At 46.4% G+C, this 23,560-nt stretch overlaps 1 protein-coding gene and 1 long non-coding RNA gene across 2 annotated transcripts; one reads left to right on the top strand and one right to left on the bottom strand.

Moving 5' to 3' along the window:
* Positions 1–533: 533 nt before the first annotated feature.
* Positions 534–6,671, bottom strand: LOC144129851 (uncharacterized). Its single transcript, XR_013313927.1, has 3 exons — positions 6,552–6,671; positions 3,475–3,599; positions 534–595 (listed from the first exon to the last, which is right to left on the bottom strand). It is a non-coding gene; the product is annotated as an uncharacterized LOC144129851 (long non-coding RNA).
* A 2,235-nt stretch (positions 6,672–8,906) lies between these two features.
* On the top strand, positions 8,907–23,094 carry LOC144128379 (O-methyltransferase MdmC-like). Its single transcript, XM_077661742.1, has 6 exons — positions 8,907–9,218; positions 12,584–12,689; positions 15,850–15,968; positions 19,579–19,633; positions 21,624–21,757; positions 22,725–23,094. The coding sequence occupies exons 1-6, from the start codon at positions 8,922–8,924 to the stop codon at positions 22,875–22,877; spliced, it is 864 nt and encodes a 287-aa protein (XP_077517868.1). The 5' UTR covers positions 8,907–8,921; the 3' UTR covers positions 22,878–23,094.
* Positions 23,095–23,560: the final 466 nt, after the last annotated feature.

Raw genomic sequence — 23,560 nt, 5'->3', positions numbered from 1 at the left:
AAATGTGGCTAGGCAATCCTGGCAGCGGTAGTGACGGCAAAGCGTTGCCGTATTTGCCGTACGGCAGTCGGACTACGCTAAAACTGTCTACTGACTCTCAAGCCGCTCTCCGTACGTCTCTGAAGCGAAACCTACCCGCGGATATACAAATCAAGATATGGTGCTTCTAGATCTGAAGCCTCGTACGTCATACTAAGGTGGATCCCTTGGTATTCGGAAATCGCTGGAAATGAGTGTGTAATCAACTTGCCTGCAAGACTTGACCGGGCTCCAACGATGTACTGGACCAGCCCGCCATCGTGTGACGAGGGCTTTCTAACCAGCAAAGATATCTTCCAGTCCTACATCCAATTCAGGCAGAAGCTCGCCACTCTTCCTACCCCATACCCACGTCTTTCTTATTTCTTAGGCCCACACCCTTCGTCCAATTTAAGACAAACACAGTCAATCAGCACACCAACAAGACTGTCACTTCCGCTCTGACACCTCCTGCCTTGAACCCAACTTCTCTTTTCTGCCCGTCTTCCTTATCCTCAATCCTCTTCTAGCACACCTGACTGGCTTTTTCTCGTGAAGAGGATCAGCTCCACGTTGTCTGGCGGGGGAAGCGCATTTTGAACACTTGATTTGTGTTCTAAAATGAAATGTTTTAATACTACTACTGCTATCCTGTGCAAAGGTAGTCGCAGAAGATTCACCCGCAGGCGGGCGCACACCTACGTATCACACGCAGGAGGAGCAGTTGGGTCCCTGCTTCAGCAATCAGATCGCGAATCGCGCTTCTAAAATTTTCTAGTGACTGCACAGCGAATCGACGAATTCTAAGCAGTTGAAATCTTGACGCGGAGGGGAATGCGCCTGGGCATAGTCACACGACTACGGAGGGAAGCTATACGGGCTTACAAAATATTCGTAGCTAAAAAAAGCTTTGTTGTCAGTCAGTCAGTTTTTATTTGCAGAATAATCACATCATGCTGCGGGTGGCAGAGACTAAAGGCATGGTTGCCTGACGGGGTCTCTGCCCCCGTAACAAAAGGAGCAGCCTACAGCAGTACAGCAGAGAGCTGGTACAAAAAAGTGAAGCTGCATTTCAGATAGTACACGCATACATCCTATACAACATGGCTCTACATAAGCACTATGGACAGTTTTTTTTTTTAAAATCACGTTGCAGATTCGCTCAAACATCACAAAAACACGTAAAAAGAAGTCAACAATTGAAAAGAAAATTTACATTTATAGTTGTTACTTAATTAACAATCTCAACGGAAAACAAAATTGCCCGCAGGTCACGTTTGAACGTTTTTCTGGGTAGGCAGAAATCTAAAATAGAAGCAGAGTTATTTAACATATCTGTTACCTGGTATTCCAGATATTTGTATATGTGAAGGCCTGTTTTTAACGTACACGTTAGCAGTTTAGCGACCGTCCTGTTTAGCTCTAGTCTTGGGTTGTAAACCTGAGTCAGGCAGAACTTTTTTTTTTCATGAAATATGACAATGCGAAAAATTTTCTAGCTTCCAGTGTAGCTCATATAGCATCGCTCAGTCGGCATTCTAATGTGCCATAAACGACCATTAACTGCACTCCGTTTAAAAACAGTGCGAAGGGTCTGCGTGATTAAAGAGATAATTGTACCGAAGGCATCAATTTTCGTGAGGACATTGCGTTTCACACAACACGCATATGCTTAGTACGTACTGTGACATACATGACACATACAAACGTGTAACAACAGCTACGTGTTACAGACCGCAGTATATTTCCCCCTTGTTGTTTTATGCAACATCAGCGCCAACTCAAAACGTGAACAAGAATTTTACCGCCAGTACAAGATTAGCTGCAGGAAAATAAATACATGCAGGGCCTTCCGTGCAGTGGTCTTTGCGCCATCAGACTGAAAACCAAAACCATTAGTAGTCAGTTTGCTAGTAGTAAAATATTCCTGTACTGCTGTTCTCTTTTTTAAGTGCCTTGTTCGCGTGCCATACGACACCGATAGTGGCACAAATGCGGCTCATAAGGAGCACAAAATAAGAAGACGTACAAGTTGCTCAGGACCATAAATGTACGCAACATTTTAGTTATTAGGCATAATATAGGTCCGATATGGCGCCTATAGAGGAATCGATGGTTGTGCACGTGACAATGATGTCCCGAAGAGCATTCTTCTCTTCACACTCGGAAATTCAGAGCCATGGAGGGATTCGTCGTCAAATTTTTCCAAGATTTTCTGGAAGAAATAGAAAAAAGAATGGCGTGTTTTCTCTTTTTGCATGACATGGTAGAAGTAAACTAACCCACGGGAGAGCGTATTTAAACAAGGAAGCTGCAGTGAACTAGCGCGTCGTCTGGCAAAATACGCAACGTGCTTCAAGCGCTCCATCCACATTGAAAATCCCGCCTTCTGATCTAGTAAACCACTACGTTTCCATATCACAACAAACTATATATATATATATATATATATATATATATATATATATATATATATATATATATATATATATATATATATATATATATATATAGATATATATATATATATATAATCTGTATCTCCCGGCCCGTATTAATTATCAGTACTCTTGTTCACTGAAATCAGCACTGAATTACTTCGGGTTACACGGCCGTTATCACGTTCCGAAAATGCTTTAGGGGCAGAAATTTTTTTTTCCCGTTTTGTTTTTAGAGTGTTGCGTATGAATCACTCGATCGTCGCGAACTGTACAGTGCTTATTCTCCGAGTCGGGAAGCATTTATAATAAGATTCTTTTGCAACGTGAACTCAGGTTCTAAACTTGTTGAATCTAGCTCTACCAAAAGTAGCGTTAAGAGATGACAGTGCAGAACAATAGAGGCAGCGCCCATGAGCATGGAAATTTAAACCTGCCGAGCATAACCACGCCCTTAACAGCGCTCAGCAGTACACATGAACGCAACGAGTCGCGTGAAAGTGTCCTAGCCTAGCTCCGTGTTCGCCGCAGCGGTGGCCTTGGGGGCTTCAACGACCGCCTCGCATGTGGGAGTTACGGGGTTCGATCCCCAGTGCTGTCGGGTGTACAGCTTCACCCAGTCCGGTGCTCGCTTTCCCTGGGGTGAAATACTTGGTAAAATTGGAGTTTGACCTTACACTGTCCAGATCAAACAAGTTAGCCGCAGCTCTTTGGGCGAGCTACCTTTTGCCCATTACAATTACGTCATCATCATCAACAACAACTCTTAGTTTTGGGGCTATAAGAAGGTGGGGTTTTCTCATCTGGAAGTTTCGCCTCTGGAATGGCAAATGACCCTGCGCGCGCAAAAAAGAGAACCCCCTTGGAAGATGTCACTCTTAGCAATTATAAGACAAATGCTTTCCTTTCTGCCAGAGCACCTCAGCATCTTGCTTAATGGCTTGATATGGTTGTTGAACTTCTCTCTTCGAATGATTACACGCGGTGTCAGAGGAGCAGATAAGGGAAATGCACTTGCCATTCTTGATCTTTCCCAGGATGGGGTAGAGCACCATGGAGAGGACGACGCAGGAGAATATGCACACCACCACGACCGCGCAGGCGACGGACGTGAACGTCTTGTTGGCCCCCACGCCATTCAGCCTGCGCCGCGCGTCAGTTTACTCTATGGCAGAAATAAGTAGGTGCTGTTCAACCAGCTCACTGCATTAGCAGAAAAGCTTCTAGAATGAAACTCTCTGTGCGCCAGGCGTTAAGGGTATAGCTTGATCCGCGCGGTACCAGCGGCGCAACAGCGCTTGTGGCATCTGAAAGTTCTTCACGATCCGGGAAGCTTCCACTTTTCATGCGTAGTGGACCGAAGTTTGATCAGGCACATCAAACCGATCTGCCCGAAGGATCAAATTTTCTGTGTGTAGCTGAAAACGGAACTAAATAGTTCTCATGGAATTGGAGCGCCAACTGGAGTGAAAGGAATTTTATGCTGGTCACTATAAGATTAGTAAAAAAGCGCTACGTGATGACCCATCCGGTGCAAAACGTTTAAGTAAAACGGTTATAATGAAAAATTGTCAGCGCTGCCCAAACCGTCTTTTTAACTGTCGTTTGGTCTTCTGCGTACAGCAGACATACTTTTTTTTTCTCACCATAGGTGTGTATAGGCACCTGTAATGCACAAATCTACTGTTTTAGGAAAATCAGAAAGTGCCAGTAATTACATTGCCATTCACTCAGTGTGCTGCGCCACATCTAGCTGTGCACTTCAATGCAATGGTGCAAAACAGTTCAGGCGTCTGCCGAGAACCGACGAACCATGTCACGGCGAACCACGCATGGTTCACATAGAGCTTATCTGGCGACACTCACTCACCCACCTCACTTACTCACCTGAATCACTCACTCACCCACCTCACTTACTCACCTGAAACACTCACTCACCCACCTAACTCACTCATTTCAATCACTCATTCATTCACAAGCCCACCTCACTCACTTCACTCACTAAGCCACCTCACTCACTAATTCACACACCTGACTTACTCACTAATTAACTCACCCACCCCACTAATTCATTGATTCACTCACCTGACTCATTCACTCGTTCACTTACTCATTCATTCACTCATTCACTCACCCATGCATTCACTCACTCACCTCATTCATTCATTCACTCACTCACCCACCTCACTCACTCGCTCACTCACTCACTCACTCACTCACTTCACTGACCCACCTCACTCATCTGACATACACACGCGCACGCACGCACACACCTAAAAAGGGTCTACCAGACTTTTCAACCCCTCCTTCCGATAACGGCGCTGCGCCCACCTGCCCACCACCCAAGAGCGAAAAGCGCCCTCTCTAGGTTCATTAAGGCGACACCTACCCAGATATACCGAATACCCAGACCGGGCCCACTCTCGTTAGCGTCCGAATCCTTGGTCCTGTCTGGAAAAAGATTGTCATTACCTAGCAGGATAGGGCGGGAGTTCGAGGTTCCGACATACCACTCCGATTGCCTTTAGGTAACCATTATCCGGGGCCAGTCACCAGTCAGTGCGTCCTACATGACTTTCTAATTCCCCGGTGCACGACGCCTCAGTGACGGGTGAAACACGCCGGACGTTAGAAAAAATCTCGGGCGATTCGTACTGAGAGATTCTTATAATAAACTGCAATCTCCAACCAAAAATTTTAACTTTAACCCATCCCAACGTTTCTGAACGTCTGTTAAATACTGACAACAGTCGCCGACGCGGCCCTGGCGTAGCCCTGGCGTAGCTCAATGATCCGCTTGTTGATGATGAACCATAAAAAGAGCTATCGATTTTCATTTCGAAAATAACTTTATCATGATTGTCTCTCCTTGATACTATCTTCTGCGTGTCCGAAGAGAATTCAGTGCTTCGAATTGATTCCGGGAGTTTTTGTTTTATAAAGTTGATTTGTATGGAAGCACATTGAATATCTGATTATATCCTAGTATATTGCTGATTGGTTTCTGCAAAAGACGAATGATTCCAGTAACACGGAAATTTGAGCTAGTTGGTTAATGTTCGAAACTTGTATACCAGCGCTGCGACATGGGACAGGGGACAACAGGGACAGGGAACAACCGAGACAGGGTCCTTCCGCCTCTTCTTGTTCTCTGTCCCCTGTCGCAGCGCTGGTACAAGTCTCTAATTACACAATGATTCATTTTCATTAGTAACCTGAAATTTTAGAAGTCTTTTCTGTCAGCTGATGAAAAGAACATGAACCAATGAATTACCCATACGCGTGTTCTGCAATCCGGAAGAGTTAGTTTCCATATGTTTACAAGCTTCGTCGCTTTTACTATTCGACAATATTTCTTCGGGGAACCACCTAACAGTTTTGTTGTCATAGTTTACATGGAACACTCGGAAAACGAAAAGCGCGGTAACTGTCTACAGCTGTACAGTTGAGCCTCAGTGACTGTGCTGAACCGTGCCAGGAAGAACGGATGAAGGCGATGGAAGAAGACAAGGAGAAAGAGCAGGCAAAGACGACACATGATTTACGGCTTGCGCGGGTGTATCCAACCCCTGCATGCTCGCGTCACTTGTTTCAACCTACAGGTGCGGGCAACATAACGAAGGCAGGACAGGTGCGCACGCAGTCTGCCAAAAACCACAGTAGTAACTTGCGAGTATGTTTTTGCAGGCTAGTTGGGGCCTAAGCATTCTGGGTTTTTTGCGCAAAAGACACGACACAAAAGAAACGAGGTAGACAGGACAAGCGCTTGTCCTGTCTACCTCGTTTCTTTTGTGTCGTGTCTTTTGCGCAAAAAACCCAGAATGCGTAGTAACTTGGGTCAGTCCATTGATTGAACGGCTATTCTACCCTCATTAGTCTTAAGATTGTTCTTGCGGATATGCTGGAACCATGTATGGTGTGTTCACCGTATACACCAACAAAAAGTTCACAACGAGTTTGTGAACATTTTTGGTACACGCGGGCATGTGGGCTAATGCACACCGGCCGATTTTCCGACTACGCGCCGGACCAGTACAATAAAGTTCCCACCTGTGGTCACAGCACAAGCGCCTTATGATTCATGCAGTGGCTCACCTCGGGTCGAACTCCGGGTCGAAAGGCACGGGAGGCTCCACGTCGTCAATGCGCTCCGTCCATACAGGACCCTCCTCCATTGTGGCACGCTTCTTCTTCGTCTTCCCCTCCGCAGCGAGGTGTTGCCAGTTCTTGGCGGATCCCCCAGTGTGGGTATGCGCATTAGTTGCTTGGACTACAACAACAACAACTGTCCCCCAGTGACACCTCTAGGACTAGTTGGTTCAATGCTGCGCGAAGTCGAAACTGCGCGAGAACGAACGAGGATCAAGGAAAAAAAATAAAAATAGACGCTATAGACAGGCCAATGCATCGATGTTGGCCCACTCAAAAGAGTATGTAGTACAACAAATATATTTCTCTGTGTGAACCAACAAGACCAGATGAAGCAGTCAGCCTCGATTTTCGCCGATTTTTGTGTGCGTGTTGTCACCTTGGTCATCGTTCCTTTTCGTGCAGTTTGAACTCTTTGCCTGTTGTACCCCACCTGTCCTTGTTAAAGGTGTTTCAAACGGTGCAACACGCGCGACAAAATACGGCCCAGTCGCACTGTCGTTGCGACGCCAACTGCAGCCGCTATTTAAACTGCTAACGACATCAGTCGGTGCGGCGACAGCACCTGACATTTGCCAAAGCGCGACCTTGCTTTCTGGGCGTGCGCAACGGAGCAGTGCAACAATTTCCGGTTTCGCCTTCTGGCTGATGTGGAAGCTTTTGAAACAACAACTTTTTATTCAAAACAAATAAAAATGGAACCTAAAAGGCAACGCGCTTTCGCAGAGGATTAATTGGTTTGCGCGCAAATAACTCTAGGGGGCTAAAAAAAGAAAGGTGGAAAATTTATTTTGAGAGATTAGATTAAAGCTGAGTTCGATTCAAAAGCACCTCAGTATGCTACCTAAAAGTTAACTTATCCACATGTGTAAATGGCGAATAATTTTCATGCTGTGAACTCATGGTAAAAAGAAACAGTGTTGGGCAAAAAACCAGACTCAAACCACTGTCCTACGCGCTCGAAAACGGGGTACAAATCCATCGCGCCTCATGAACAACGGGAATGGCAGTTTTTAACAGTTGTCTTACCCGTATATTCGCGCATGCGAAGAACAGCAGATAACGGGTTGGTAAATGTCTGTGACGTCATCGGCTTTTCACTGCCAAGAGGTGCTGTGGTGTGGACGGAGTGGATTCCAAGAGAAGGCAAGCGTAGCAGCGGTTGGCAGAAAACTAGGTGGGCGGATGAGATTAAGAAGTTTGCGGGGATACGCTGAGGAGCTGACGCAGCAAATTCTTGCATTGCTATCCGCCCGCGAAACATAGCAAGGGTAATAAAAATTAAGGGGGGAAATCGTTCACCTAAAGTGCGGTGTTGCTGCTTGTGTCGCTGATGTGTGGATGAAGATCTTGATTAAAGACTACACAATTGTTTGTACCTTCAAAATTCTTTATTCGACATGTACATTATGTGGTGATTTAGCCACTTATGATCACCTATTGTGGAATTGTAAAGAGGAGCCGCCCCCGAAATCTCTAATACAGGTTCCTACTCTCGAGCAGTGGGAGGCCGTGTTGGTCAGCTCAGACTTGGGAGTTCAAACCCGAGTCATTGAATGGGCTACCCAGGTCGCTGTCAGCCGTGGACTGATAGCCACCTAGCACGGATCGTCTGCATTCTGCCTTTTCTGACGAATTAAATGTTTTCCAATCCAATCGATCGAAATCAGCTGGGTCAAGGTCAGATTTTTATTTTCTATTTTTTCTTCTACTTCTCTTTTTTGTTTTCAATTTCTAAATTATTTTATTGTTTAATGTTTAATTTAATTTTGTTTATTTTATTTTTGTTTTTGTTCATATTAAATGTTACTTATTCGATGACGTCATCAGTTTGATTGGCAGCTATAGTGTGACACTTTTCTGCGAACATCCCCGCTGTCGAGTCATGAGCCTGTAAAGCCTTTCGCCTTAATATATGCGCAGGTTGGTAGGATAGAAACGGAAGGGCGGTTGCGCTCCGGTGCGAAGCTCTGCATCGCGAACCAGACGCCGTTTAAATGGACGCACGGGCGTTGTTGTTGTTGGCCCCGTTGTAATGGAATAGCGTCACAACGTGGCTGCAGCCGTCGACCTCTTTCTCGCCGGTGGCGGCTAAAGAGAGAAGAAAGCAGCCTTGGCCAACAGCTCGAGGCAGTTATCATCATCAATGAACGGGCTAAATGCAAACAACAACAACTGGCCAAACCTGGCAGCCGCATATCTGCGTGGTCGCAACCTTGGCAACCGCGTCGAACGCGTCTGCATTTGTGCGTTGTTGAAAGGCGCTGCCTCCTTGTCGGCCCCGCCTCCTAGCTCCCTCGCCACACGGCCTTGTCCATGCGGGCGCTGGCGGGGATCAAGCAGACGCTTCGGCGGTTGCAGCTGCGACGTGGAAGCCGCTGCTGCGCAGGCTGCTTCCTCACTTTCGGCGTTGCTCGATCGCGACTGTGGACCATGGAGCCGAGCGCAGGCAGCACCAGTAGCAGCGACCCCAACCGCAGTCTTCCGGGCTCCTGGCATCCGATGCCCAACAGCGGCCACTACGTCAAGACGGATCACCTGGCGCCAGGAGTCGCCGAATATGCGGCCAGTCACAGCGCTCCGCTGCACCCGGTGCTCGCTAAGCTTTGCACGGTGAGTTTGGCGGGTTTTTAACAGAACATGCGGCAAACCTGAGCTAGTTGCTCTGTTACTCTGTCGTGTCGCGCGGGGTGTAAATACTCTGAACTTCTCGCTGGGCGACTTGTTTGCGTTAGTGGCGACGTCTGCAATGTATACTGCCGCGCTCTAGATGTTCATGGCGTTTAAACATTCATACGATGAACGTAAAGGAAAACCGACTAGTAGGTTTAATATATGCGCAACATGTGTTTTGACCTGCTGCTGATGGTCATATGCTGCAGTTCCTCACGCTAATCAACGGGCGTGCCGTGTGTATTGGCACGTATTCGCTTGAACTATACATTGTTTCTGACGGGTGCGTTATTGAAAAAAAAAACGAAAACGTATCATTGCAGTTAATGTGCCTGTGCGTAAAACGGTCCCTTGAAACATGATCATGCACTGCACTCGAGCAATGGCCGTGGACGTTCAGTAGCGCATGTTTCTGCACTGCGCACGCTAATGCTTATCGTAAGCTTAACATCGTAAACAAAAGAGTGGAATCGAGCAGCAGCTTTCGGTCGGCCTTATCCAGCACCGTATGTGCCTGAACAAATATAGTAGACCTGCCTTTACACAGCTTTCCGATACAAGTACCCAAGCAGTCTAATCTTAAAAGGTAAAAGTGCTTCAGAAGGCTCTTGTTTTGGCACGAGACCCCATGTGTTTACAGAGATTGTTATTGCTGCCGAGATAAGACGGTCAGTGGTCGAAGCGCTTACCACATTCACCGGTGATAAAGACGATGCTATCTTCTACGCCACAGTCATAATCGCACTCTATATTAGTCGAAAAGAGCTTAGGCCACCAATAGCCTTTGTGGGTCAGAGGCTCGATATCTCGACGCCTGGTGCCTGCCCATAAAATCTTGCTTAACCTACGCATCTAAAGTATGTCCCACGAAGAGTTACCTTTAAAATAAAATCGCTTAGTTTTGTGGGGAGGAGAACTTTTCAGGCAGCGAAACTTTCTCCTAATCACAAAGCAAAAAATGAAGGCCGTCTTTGGAAAACAAAATTGGATTACTTTGTTCGTTCATGTATTGAAACACGCGCTTCAAGCTGAACAGCTATTTTTCGTACTACACAAAGCATACGCAGCCACTTCGTAGTTGCTGTTTCTGTTTCCGTCAAAAGCAAGAAATACATGCGTGCTTCTCTTCAAGAAAAAAACGTGACGGTGCACAACCCGCACAAGGTAGTGCGTTTTTCTGCGGGTGAAGATTCATGTCGGCGATGACATATGAAAGCACAGAAACGTTTGGAGATAGTTGACGTTAAATCTACTATTCTAAAAGATAAAGTTCCGGCTTGAAATTATTCAGTGTTTTATACTCATCATTTTTGCACAAATCATTCAGACCACGAACAAACAAAGGCTGTGTCAGTGCAGGTTACGGTACAAGGAACGAACATTACTCTGAAATTCTGGGTCATGAATTTCCGGTCAATGCACACCAGCCACTATCAACGGGTCCAACATTGTAACGTTAACACGAGTCGCTGTGCTCAAATGTCAGTCGCTAAAAGAAACAGCCGTTCTGTTTAATTAACGAGACGTGCTCGAGCATCTAATCATTACTGGCGAACAGGTCGACATCTCGCCCAACAACAAGCAAAAAGAAAAGAATCCAATTGAGCCAGTTTTGAGTTGATCTTAGTTAAGTTGTTGCAACAGCGAGGTTTCCGCGCTAGGCTACGCGAAAAAACTTCACCTTACTATAGCATGTATATTTCAGTGACGATGACCGTACCACAAAACTCAGTCATTCGGGCATAGTAAACGCCACGAAAGCCCGAGCACCGTGTCTCGAACCATAATATGCTTTCCACATAACATGCTGACACCCTCTTTGCATCAAAAATAGGGTCGTCTGCACAAATTTCTGGTAACAGTTCATATTTTCCTACGCATTGTCACTGAGTGGTTATTTGTTGCCGTCAACACTTCCGGCTGCATTTTATTCACTGGTGCTTTGCGCAGTTTTTGGACTCACATCGTCTGGACCACCATCTTTTTTGTTTTCCTTAACTGTGCGGCTGTGCTTCATCCATGCCATTCAAACACACACAACACACATAATACACTTGCTATACCGTTTTAATTACATAGAAATATCATTAATAACAATACATAACCCTGATAAACAATGCTAAACAATGGCCACACAGTGCTAGTGCACCAAATTCTCATTTAGCGTAGCTGCGCAAATCGGCCGTCATTCTTTCATTCTGTATTCACCTCTTTCTCATCGTAGTTGAAATGCTGGTGGCTAAAACAGTGCTCCAGCTATTGCTCAAATGGACATTTTCTTGCCCCATAATGTCCATTCTAAACAGACTATGCATGGTCTGCCACCGTGATGACGCAGTGGTTATGGCGCTCAGCTGCTGGCCCGAGTACCATCCCGGCCGCGGCGGTCGAACTTCGATGGAGGCGAAATTCTAGAGGCCCGTGTACTGTGCGATGTCAGTGCACGTTAAAGAACCCCAGGTGGTCGAAATTCCCGGAGCCCTTCACTACGGCGTCTCTCATAGCCTGAGTCGCTCTGGGATGGTAAACCGCCATAAACTAAACTAAACTAAACTAAATACATGGTCCAATGATTCCTTTTCTTAGCCGCATGGCTGTGCTTTCCTTCTTAGTGTGATGGGCTTGGGTGGATGATAAAGAGCAATTACTCCTTTATTATAGAGACAATTTTCGCTTATTAGCACTCGCAGTGACATCCGTTTACAGTGTACGGAGTCAGAATGAAACTATTACGGTTTTCAGGCCACGGAACATGCTTGCGGCTCAGAATAATTTTCAGCAATGGTATGCAATCGTTTGTGTGGTTTAATCTCCCGAAGCTGCATATGGGCTGTGATAGACGCCATAGCGGAGGGCTCGAGAATAAATTTCCACAACCTGAGATTCTTTAACGTACGTGCACTGACGTACACAACACAATGCCGCGTTTCGCATTTCACCTGCACTGCATTTTGCCTTCACTGCAGGGATTCGATCCAGCTACCATAGGCTCTGGAACCGAACGTCATAGGTGCAATGCCATCGTGGCGGGCCAATTTTAAACAAAAACGAAGCTTTAACAGTGAAATAGTTACTCTGAAAAAACTAGGCTTTCTATATATGCCGTCACTGAAATCCCAGTTAAGTTGTCGAATATAGAAACAAAGAAAGCCTACTCTGTTCAGCATGGTTACTCCATGTACTTTACTTATGTTGGTCTGGAACGCTTTTATTTAAGCTATGATATGTCGTGAAGTTGTGACTGATCTTGTGTTTTTTTGTTTTCTACTCCCCCCCCCCCCCCTCTGTGCAATCCTAAATAAAAGGCAACAAATAAGCATCGCCTCGCCGGCTTGATGTGCGACACGCTCGAGCTTCGGCAATTCCAGGTGCTCCTCAGGGCCACGGGAGCCAGGAACTACCTGGAAATCGGCGAGTCCTTTGACACCCTCTCCTTTATTATGAAGTGGGGAGGGGGAGTGGACTTGGCAGGTGCTCCTCTGAGGTGATGAACAGAGCCTTGCCGATATATCGCAAGAGGAAAGTATGTAGTGGTCGTACGTTGCCAGCAGACACCTATGGGCGGAACTTGGAGGATGAGGAAAAGGTTTGGAATTAAATGAAGGAAAATGGTGGGGATGACTTCAAGAGATAGGAAGAGAGCAGAGTGGTTTTTGGAAATTATGGCAAGTTGATGATGCCCTAGCTGAAATTAAAGAACGAGAAAATTGGCATGGGCAGGGCATATAATGCGAATGCAAGATAACCGATGGTCCTTAAGGGTAGCCAGCGGATTCTAAAAGAAGGTAAGCGTAGCAGGGGTGGCAGAAAATCAGGTGGGCGGATGAGATTAGGAATTTTGCAGGGATATACTACATTTAAAATGTTGTATTCATTACTCATCGACTTTTATTATGATATCGAGTGTCTTCATTTTACGGGTTACCTCCACGTGCTTTGTAGACTGTCCACTTCTTTGCGCCAGCACGATGCTAACGGCCCGTTATTTCCAGAAAACATACAATAAAAATTAAAAGATGGCGGTTTAGCATTGCTGAGCACGTAATATTTTGTGAAAGCAGTTTTCTGCATGTGGCCGCCACGTACCAGAAATCGCGAGTGAGGTGTCCACTTACTCCGGTAGCCAGCTATGCGTATTTCCTTTCCTCATAATCAGCGGAACATACAACGTTGCCAGCACCAACGTCAATAAACCCATAGAACGCACGGCGACCTATTGCTCTATTGCCTTGTTTCTCTCAAACGCCATCAGCGCGAATCTCTGTCACTAACGCCACGTAGCTCAAAGCACAGATGAAAGTTGATGGCGACGAAGACGACGTGAAATGCACGGCGCGATAGTGTGTTGCAGTTTAACGCGAGGCGTGATTGGCTGCGGCGATAGCATGGTGCCCTCTCGCGGTGGCCAACGAAGCTGATCTGTTCGCGCCGCCGCGGGTTAGAGACCCATTTGCGGTAATATTTGTTTTATTTTTCGCGCGCCTCAGAGAGGCTTCGGACAGACATCGCCTTTTTCGGGATTTCCAGTGAAGTAGTGCTTTCGCACTAAAAGCCATGACCCAGTGCATGGTGCGTAGCCGCCAGCAAGCCAACCCTCACAGAAGAATGTTTGAAACATTTTCCATATCTACAGGCTCACAACCACGCATGTACTCGGCTAGGAACATCAAACATACCATAGACAAGGTTTGGTTTATGAGGGTTTAACGTCCCAAAGCGACTCAGGCTATGAGGGACGCCGTAGTGAAGGGCTCCGGAAATTTCGACCACCTGGGGTTCTTTAACGTGCACTGACATTGCAAAGTACACGGGCCTCTAGAATTTCGCCTCCATCGAAATTCGACCGCCGCGGCCGGGATCGAACCCACGTCTTCCGGGCTAGCAGCCGAGCGCCATAACCACTAAGCCACCGCGGCGGCCCCATAGACAAGGACTCGAAAGGAGAAACGCTCTGCACATATTCGTGGATCACTGTTTTTGCGTTTGAGGTTCGAGCAAAAAAAAAAGTCGCAAAAATGTTCATGCAGTTACTTGTTCCAAGAAGGGCGCATTTCTGGGCGACGATAGGACAAAATGGAGCAAGAACTGCGGGTAAAAAACTTTTGTTAAGTATTCATCTCTCCTTTCTACAACCGGCAGGCAAAAATTCGTGCTTCTAGACAGTTAACTTTTTTTTAGCGGCGTGTTCAAAATTCCTTACAGTCAAAAATTGCTTGAAAGGTAAACTTTGTATCAGATTTTAAAAAATACCATCGCTGATTTTCTTTTAAATGTGCGTGAAATACATTTAGCACTTGGTTATTCTTGAGCAACCATGAAGTTGCTCTAGAACTGATTACAAAAAACGCAGTATCTGAAAGAAGATTCAGATTCTAAATGAATATTTGTTTCATTCTCCGAGGATCCACACTTGCGATTTGGAGAAATCACAAAATCGACTTTTTCCACCTATTGTGATGTACGATTATTTTTTCCCACGAAAACTACAGCATTTCTTACCAAACAAAGTTTCATTCCTTTGTTTCGACACAGCTTCCCGTCACATGTTAAGATTTCATGGAACTCCGATTGCCGTAAATATCTGAAACCGCCCATAACGCAAGCAGAAAAAACAAGTCACAGACGATCAATGCGATTTACGGCGCGTAGTATGGATTGGCATTAGGGTTCCTCCTGACGGTTACAGGTAGTGTGATTCAGTCCTTCAACCAGCGTGTGAGACGTACCACCTCGCCACTCTATACCCATCTGTAGATTCTTTCGACGCAGGCGAAATTCTAGAGGCCTGTGTACTGTGCGATGTCAGTGCACATTAAAGAACGCCAGGTGGTCGAAATTTCCGGAGCCCTTCACTGCGTCGTCCCTCATAGCTTGAGTCGCTTTAGGACGTTAAATCCCCATAAACCAAATCAAACCAAACCATCCGTAGATTCTCTCTGGCGACCAGGGTTTCCCTCTGGCTCCCACCAGCCCACCCTCTCTCCTTCTCTCCACTTCTCCCTGCCATCTCTCTCTCATTATTTCTCTTTACACTTTTCCTCCTCTGTGCCGAGAGTTCACACGCCGGTGCCAACGTCGGACACTTGTTACGCTAATGGAGGTTCTAATGCCAACGCATAAAAAATAATCTGCTTTCTTTTGAAATAAATCACATTCGTTTCAAGGTAACAATTAGCTACATTTTTGATCCACCTAAGATACGCAAGCTGACGTCCCTTTTTGAATGACACTGTGTATGGTGCATGCGCACTTGGCAGCAGTGTTTCCGGGGTGCGAGCATGCGGGGAAAAATATCTCGGCGAAATCATGCAAGTCAATTGCTTGAAATACCAGCAGGTTCGAGGGGACTTGCATGCTTCATCCGCTCGTATCGATGCCACGCGATTTGGTCTCGATGCAGTGCCACAGTAAATTATTTTCCGAGAACAGGCGCCTCGTGAACTTCTGCAAGAAACTGTATGGAGGCCTTCTACGCATTTCGGTGGTGATTGCGATTGTGCGATCCACTGTCCTATATCTGTACGCGTGTTGTGTGGTAGGCTAATATTTCTCACGTCCATTTCTCGCGAAGGTGTGTTCACTGGCGTCAGCGCATTGGCAGCCGCGCTGGCCCTTCCATCGGATGGTCACGTCGTCGGCTTGGAAATCAACGAAGAAAACGTCAACCTTGGGAGGCCATTCTGGAAGGAGGTGCTTATTAATTTATTTGTTTTCTGTTTATACCTCAAATGCACTACATGAGCGGTTTGTCGTTAGAGTGCATGGCCGATTATAGATCCTCCCCCCCCTGATGTGGCTTCCTCGTATGTATATTTCTTACATGCCACCAGAAAAATTTACAAAACGCTCTTTGTGTAGACTGTGAAAGGTTAATTCCTTCCGGCCGCAAAACACTGTTTTCTTCTTCAACAGGCTATGCCAATAACTTAGACGCACCTGAGAATAAGTCGACGTGCGTGCTATAGCAGATCATCTGTTTTCGAAGGCCAGCTAGCCTGTTACGTTACATGGGGGCTGTCACAACGTGCGATTGATATATATCGGCGGAGTTTCGCTTAGAAGAGGAATGCTGCTCATGTCTTGCTTGCGACCCGTCAGCCAAGGAAATTCGGCACGCTCATACTGTACTGTACCACCCATCGACGTCTGACTTGGAAAGTCTCACTAAACTACATAATGGCCAAATGGGCGAGTTGGTGAAACATTTCATAAGGGCTAACAGCATGTCCTGTGCTTCCTCTGCCTTCCGTCTACGTATTTCGCGCTGTTTACTCTTAGTAAATCTCTCACTATAGAAGGGAAAATGTATTCATTCGTCTGTCCACTTCATTTGCAGCGTGGCAGCATTGAAATTTTAGCTTAATACCGTCACCACCTCCGCAAACGAGAACGATACTGCGTAGAGCACAGGGAGGCTTAGTATTAATTTCCAAGCATTTTATTCGCATGCTTTTTGCAAGAGTCAAAATTCGTCTGTTCGGATTCATTTGTTTTTTGTAGCGATAGCTACATTACGGTAGCATTTCGAGCCTTCAGCGTGGCGGCGCTACCACCCTGTGGCGGCGCCGCCACGCTGTCACGTGGTTGGTCACGTGGTGCGGAGCAGCTGCCGGTGGCGCCGCGCCGCGGCTTATCACGTGGTTCGTCACGTGGTTGGTCACGTGACCAAGTTCTACTCGGCCAGCTGTAGCTATCGCCTGACTCCAGGTTTAACCAGAGCTAACCCCCGCCAATTTTTTGTTGTTGCTGTAGTACACCTGGATGCACACCCAGCTTCACTATGAACTGGTCTGCTCAAATTTCTGACGGGGAAAGAGACCATAGTAGTAAAGAAAAAAAAAAAGGCGCGGGTGGCAAAAGACTTGGCAAAAGCTGGCGCCGAAAACCGGTCGCCGAGCGCCTCTGCTTTGAACGTTAGTCTGTCACAGACGGCTGTCGATCGCGATAGAGGCCCTCTTATTACAACGCAGGCTTCCGCGTCCGTTCCTTATAGCTGATCTCCGTGGACGTAAATCTGCTGAAAGCCTCTTGTATCTCAACCTTCAATCACTTGTGCGTGTAATGACGCGCCAGCACGCGTCTACGCGCTGTTGCGCCTGCTGCAAGCGGGGCCGACATTTCAGGTATCAGTACATGTCCCTGATAGCGCTTCCTGGCACTGGCCAATCATAGCTCCCGAACCGACTGCTCGCGCACATGTTCCCGCACCTCACTGCGCTGCCACGGAGAAAGTAGCATTTGTACCCACTTGTCCCCATGATTGGTGTGTGAGTGGTGTGAGGCGGGGCAAAAACTGAGCATTTCATTAATGCGAAAGCGTTATATGCCGTCACCGCAAGTTGTACTCAAAATGTGTCCACAGGAAGTAGTACCTCTCACGTTTCATCATTCGAAAAAACAAATTCGCCGGCATTGGGCTTCGAACCCAGGCCCTCTGTGTGCACGGTAAACACGCAACGCATGTGCCATGAAGGGTGTTTTTTTTCTTTATTGCATGGAAGTACACCCACCCTGACAGGCTTCAAGCCCGAATTAACAAGGTTGCATCCAGCAACCCATCATACACAATCACACCAGCATCCAGCTCTCACTTTGCCCGCACATGAAAATTTCGGGAGACACACGCATGCATCAAGGAAAGGGAGCCAGGCAGGAGGTCGATCCTGCGCAGCATATACCTCCCGCACCATAGCACTCTGCTGTCTGAACACAGACTTCGATGAATGTGGCTGTTCTGCGTGGCGATCTGTCATGCGGCTCTTCCAAAGGCTAAACAGTCCCATGAGCAGTAAAAGCTCGCACGGAACCTAAGAAACTTCTACTGTAGGTAAACATAATATAGGGCGTAATCTCAATGTCCTTATTGACAGCCCGTTGAAGAATGTCCTAAAAAAACACGGCATCATGATAAAACACAAAGCAATGATCAGTAGTCTCTGGCTGCTAACACAAGCGACAGTTCACGAACCATGGCACAAAAGTCACTTTTTCACGAAGCCACGTTTTGGCAGGTAAGGTTGACGTGTGAAGTTTAAAAAAGAAAGTCCTTGCGGCCGCTTGAACACAATCCGTTGCACATGCTTCAATACACTGTTGTCTAGAATGCAGAGGTAAGGCGGGTACAGGAAACAAAGTCTCAGTCAGAACCTTTTTCATCTGTCTTCTGCATAGACTGCATAGGAATTCTTAGGAAAGCCATAAGGGTCGTTGGTTCAAGCGTGTTAGAGGGGCACGAAGTGAACGCGTTGTGCTTTGTATGACGGTAAACTGTGTTGGGGATGTGTACTGATGTTAGACAATGATGACGTTTAAGCGCAAATGCTTTCGCATTTCTTCAATGCAGCAGACTGCAGTGCACTCCAGGTTTTCTTTCGATTAAAATACATTCTAAGTGCGTTCCTCTTCATGACGGCATTTTAACTGGTCGATTTCAGTCTGCGGGGCTGATATGTTTGAGTGCCAACCAAAAGATTTGAACTGCTGTCGACTGAGATAAATTATGAGCTCTACATTCGAACAGTTTTGGAAGCGGTGGTTTTTGTACACATGCGCGTCACTCGTATGCGCCTTGCAGCGCGTGCCTGATGAAGTTGAATGTGATGCTTTTTCACCAACCGCGGCATTTCTTAGAGGCGCGGAGGCACATGCTTGCATGAAGATACAGCTTTACCGACGCATCGCAAATATAAAAAAAATCTTAGTCAACCTCCGTCCATATTGAAACCGCTAAACTAGCACTGTCAATATTTTCCCGCAAGAATTCTCTCCGGGGGCTGATTAGCAAGGCACTTTATATAGGTTAGCTTGCTTCGCGCTGCTAATGGCGACAGTTCACCAAGCGTTGTGTCCGAAAACCATTGTTAATTTCTCACTGATTATTTTGTTTTGTTTCTTTTCAGCCTTAGGACAATGAAAAAAATTTCTTCTTGCAGTTCGGAAGCTCTCCGCTTGCGTTTTGTAGAAGCGTTGGTTTGGAGTTGATTCGGGGGGCACATGCATGAAGAGAAATATTTATCGAGATATAACACAAAGGTTGATTATATAAAAAGAGCTCTGCCACTCAACCACCAAGTCGTAATTTGTGATTATCTCGTCAGGAAAAAAAAAACGTGTGTTTGAGCTGCTACGTGAGTAAGAAAGCTGTGACCAGCTTGGTTGCGCCCACGCTGTAACATCGTACTGAATCCTCGCTGTTTAGCGAAACGTTGGAAACGAACGTCATGCTTTATTGCTGTTGATAAGAGCTCAGTGCCGTCATCAGCTCACATTCAACTCGCTTTCTTGAAAAAACTGTTTGCAGGCTGGCGTTGAGGGAAAGATTGAAATCGTGTTTGGTGACGCCAAAAAATCTTTAGGTAAGTGGCGGCGTACCTTTCTTTTGATCTGTGTTTTTTTTTTGTGCCATAAGAGAGGCGGTCCTATTTGCACAATGCACTTCTTGAGCTCTCTTAGTAAAAAAAAATGGCGCCCCATACGGGTTTTTCTTAAAACTATCGCGCTTCACAGTCACCTTTAGCTTCATCAGGATCAATGCTTGTGAGCCTCTTATTACCCGCGTGAGCGCAAGCTTCAACCGTGGCTGCTCGGTCTTGCAAGTACTGGCGACACTGCTGGTACGGAGCGATGTCAGCGGAAAGCAGTGTAGAACACCTCCGTGTGCTTGTTTATTCGGGCCCATCTTTTCATCCGGTCCACGATATTAAAATAACTAGGAGAATAAAAATTGCAGTTGAGTGTATTTGGCACGTCATGGATTACAACTCATCCCTCAGGAGCAGTGATAGAACAGTTGTGTCTTTCTAGTATTCACGTATAAAGCAAAAACTTGGATTGGAGGCTACAGAAAAGGCTTGCAAGTATGTTGATGACAGCACGGCGCCTATCTTAAAGAAAGTGATAGTTGTAGCAATAAATGACAGATAGAGGGTAGCATGGGTCAGGGACACCGGCAACCGAATTCTAGGACTGTGTGGATCAGGGCTTTGTATGTAACTTGGTGTCCAGTGAAACAACACGCAAGCAGCAGCGTAATTATCCGAGCCTTCGGAGAGCTTTGTTAGAAATCAGATCCGTGTGTTAGGCTATGGCATACCCTGCGCGAACGTTAAAGCTGGGGTATGCGTATCCCATAACTTTTTTTGCGTTATTTTTTGAACGAATATGTGAACAAGGAATTAGATCAGCGCTTGGAGAGCAGCATGAAATGTTTTGGAGAAATCGGTGTTTGTTTGCCATGAAGCGCATAACTTAGACTAGTTTTAGACGTCAGTGGAATGTTTAAGAAAAACTCTGCGTGGCTGTTCGTGGGGATATGCAAAGATATAATTACTCCTTTATTAGACATTTCAGAAATATTTATCAAGAATATCCAGATCAAGGGGCCATTTAATTTTATAAAACCAACAATAATCAGTGTACAGCGTGTATAACGAAGATGGGGGCCCCAGAAGGGAACTCTGTGGGATGCCTGATGAAACATCAGCGACCGATGATATATAGTGAAACTGAAATGTGCAGCCTTTGCCAGAAGTTTAGAGCCCAGGAGGGTTTCCTTCTAAGCCATCTAGTGGGGTCTTGTCCATGGCTGTACAGACCTTTAGAGCGAGGAGGAACACAGTTCCTCTTACCTCCAAGAGATTTGAACGCTGGGCATACAAGCCACACAGACTGGTCAAGGAGCAAACCCCACTTGGCTCTAATCCCATATCATGAGAACAAGAGATGTCATGACATAATCCACCTAACGGTGTGATGGGCTGAATCCACGGCGTAAGCCACGCTGGAGGTAACTCATGACAAAGTTGTACCCGAGAGAAACTCGGATAAGCTTGAAAATGACATGTTCTGGTAAGTTACATGAGCTGGTTGTCAGGAAAAAAAGTCTCTACTTGGACAGTATGAGCATGCTAGCGGATTTGTACACAGGAAGAATTTTCGCTAGCTTCCATGAAAAGGGACTGTTGCGGTTGAGATTGATGTCAAAAAAAAAGCGGTGAGGTATTTATTACTCCTAATACCACATAGTGCTAGAAATGAGTTTGGTATCTCATTGTGCTCACGGCTTTTTTCATTGTCCAAATCGAAGGCCTAATAAAGAGCACATTCATTAGAAAAGTAAACAGCTTCAATTGAAGAATATGAATTACAAGTGAATAGGGAGTTTTAGGTTGTCTGTAAAAACTGCTGATTGAAAGTAGGCATCGAATGTACATACATGCAATAGACATAGCGTCACAGTTGGGCAAATAGGAGAAGTATCTTTTACAACTACATCAGCCTCTTCACTATTTTTGGCTCTTCGCGCCACATCTTCGTGGACACCTGTCGCCTTTCTCGACCTCGCAGGCGATCTTATATCTCGCGGAAGTTGCGGTCATTTCGACTTCATTTTCATCGACGCCGACAAGGAGTCCATCGACGACTACTACGAGAGAAGCCTGCAGCTCGTCAGACGCAACGGTGTCATCGCTGTCGACAATGTGAGTTTTCAACTGCCCTTATCTGAACCGCGATCAACCTGCATTCAGTGAGCAATGATTCTGTGTCTGTGGTGGTTTCGGCTTCTGTGTCCTTCAGTAGTCTCGCAGACCTTCACTCTGCAGTCTTCTTCGGTTTTCTCTTGCCTGCATTCCTCGCTCCCATCCCATCTCCCTTCCCGTGAACAACTTATCCCTTCACTACTGAGGCTACGAAGTTATTTCGGTGTTTTTTTTTGTGAGTCTACTTTAAAAACTTAGCGATTCATTAAACAAGCGAACTTCTCTGCTTCACAGTTTGTCGCCTCTATAGAGTGGTGGTGGTGGTGAAAAGCCTTTATTTAATGAAAGAGGTGAGGCTCTTTAAAGAGCCCCGCAATGGGTGGAGTCCTTATTCCGGGACCCCATTGGTCGAAGCCGCCAGCTTAGCCCTCTTGACCAAAGCCTTTTGGGACTGAAGGTCCGAACAGCCAAGCAGGGCCAAGCAGGGCAGAGTGGAAGCAACCGCTGCCTCCAGTCAATCATGAGTGCTACCATGACAACGCTCTACATAGATGGCTTGCATAACTTCCACAGGTGCACACCGAAGCAGGTAGCGGTAGGCTGATTAGAGAAGCACGCGGACATTTGGCACGCGTCTGGTGTCCAGCATGGCGGCCACCATGACGAAAGTGGAAGTCGGCCTACGTGCAGTGTCCCTGTACGACTGCGTGCTATCGGTGTAAGAAATTTGAGCAGCTTGGTTTATAGACGGTAGCAATATTAAATGCGTTTGAATTAGTGGCTGAAGAATAGAAGAACACGAAAGAGCGTTCATAATCTGCTCTGCTTTTCGCATGAGCCAGACCCTGACCCTGACAGAGTGCGCCTTGGAGCTCCCACTCTAGTACCAACAAGTTGTAGGACAGGGTGCGGTGGCTAGCGTTTGTTTACACGCTTGCGCTGCTATCGCGTTGACACAAATACGCAGGTGTTGTGGCATACGAGGACGTACGACCCCGCCGTCAACGACCCCGACACGGAGGCCATTCGCCGCCTTAACCGCAAGCTGGCCGCGGATGACCGGGTCGAGATGTGCATGCTCACCATGGGTGACGGTGTCACTCTCGCCGTCAAGAAATGAGAGCGGGAAGCTCCTTTCTCTCTCGCTCACGTGACCTTCCGACGACAATCGATATCATCCGACTATATGCGTGACATCTGCCTCAGAACTACGTTAAAACATGCACCTGGTGGTCTTACAGGCACATCAGGTGGGGACTGTTGTGGAAGCCACGCTGTTGACTGTTTCAAGAGGATTTGTTGGTGTTTATTCGAAATAAATATAACTTTTCGGTCGTTTTGCTTGTTTTCTTGTTCACTTTTGTTGTAAATAAATGACGTTGCCTTGGTTTCTGGAGAGTGCAGGCCTTTCCAATAAGCGCTCAAGGGGCGTAGACACATTGCTCGCTGGGCTGTTGTGCACATATGACGTCACCACCGTAGAAGCGGCAGCGGAACCGGTTTGCAACAGCCCGGCAAGGAGGTGGTTCAGCATCCAACTCTCCCGATGGAGAGATCTATACTAACTTTCCCTGGCGCTTACGTGCTGTCGCCGTCATGACTGAGCAGATGTCCAGTAGGGTGTGGTTTGCCTCAGCGCTTATGACTTTGAAATGAAAAACGTTGAAAAATAAATGCCGTAAGATGTGGTCCTTTTTCTTTCACGGCCACTAAATACAGGGTTTCTTTCAACCAATAAGTCTATGCTTTGAGTCGGAGTTGCTAGATTCCTCACTTTTAAGCGAAATTCTTAACTTAAAGTAG

Source organism: Amblyomma americanum, chromosome 4, assembly GCF_052857255.1.
Source record: "Amblyomma americanum isolate KBUSLIRL-KWMA chromosome 4, ASM5285725v1, whole genome shotgun sequence".
Classification (NCBI taxonomy): domain Eukaryota; kingdom Metazoa; phylum Arthropoda; class Arachnida; order Ixodida; family Ixodidae; genus Amblyomma; species Amblyomma americanum.
This window is presented reverse-complemented; position numbering and strand designations above follow the sequence as displayed.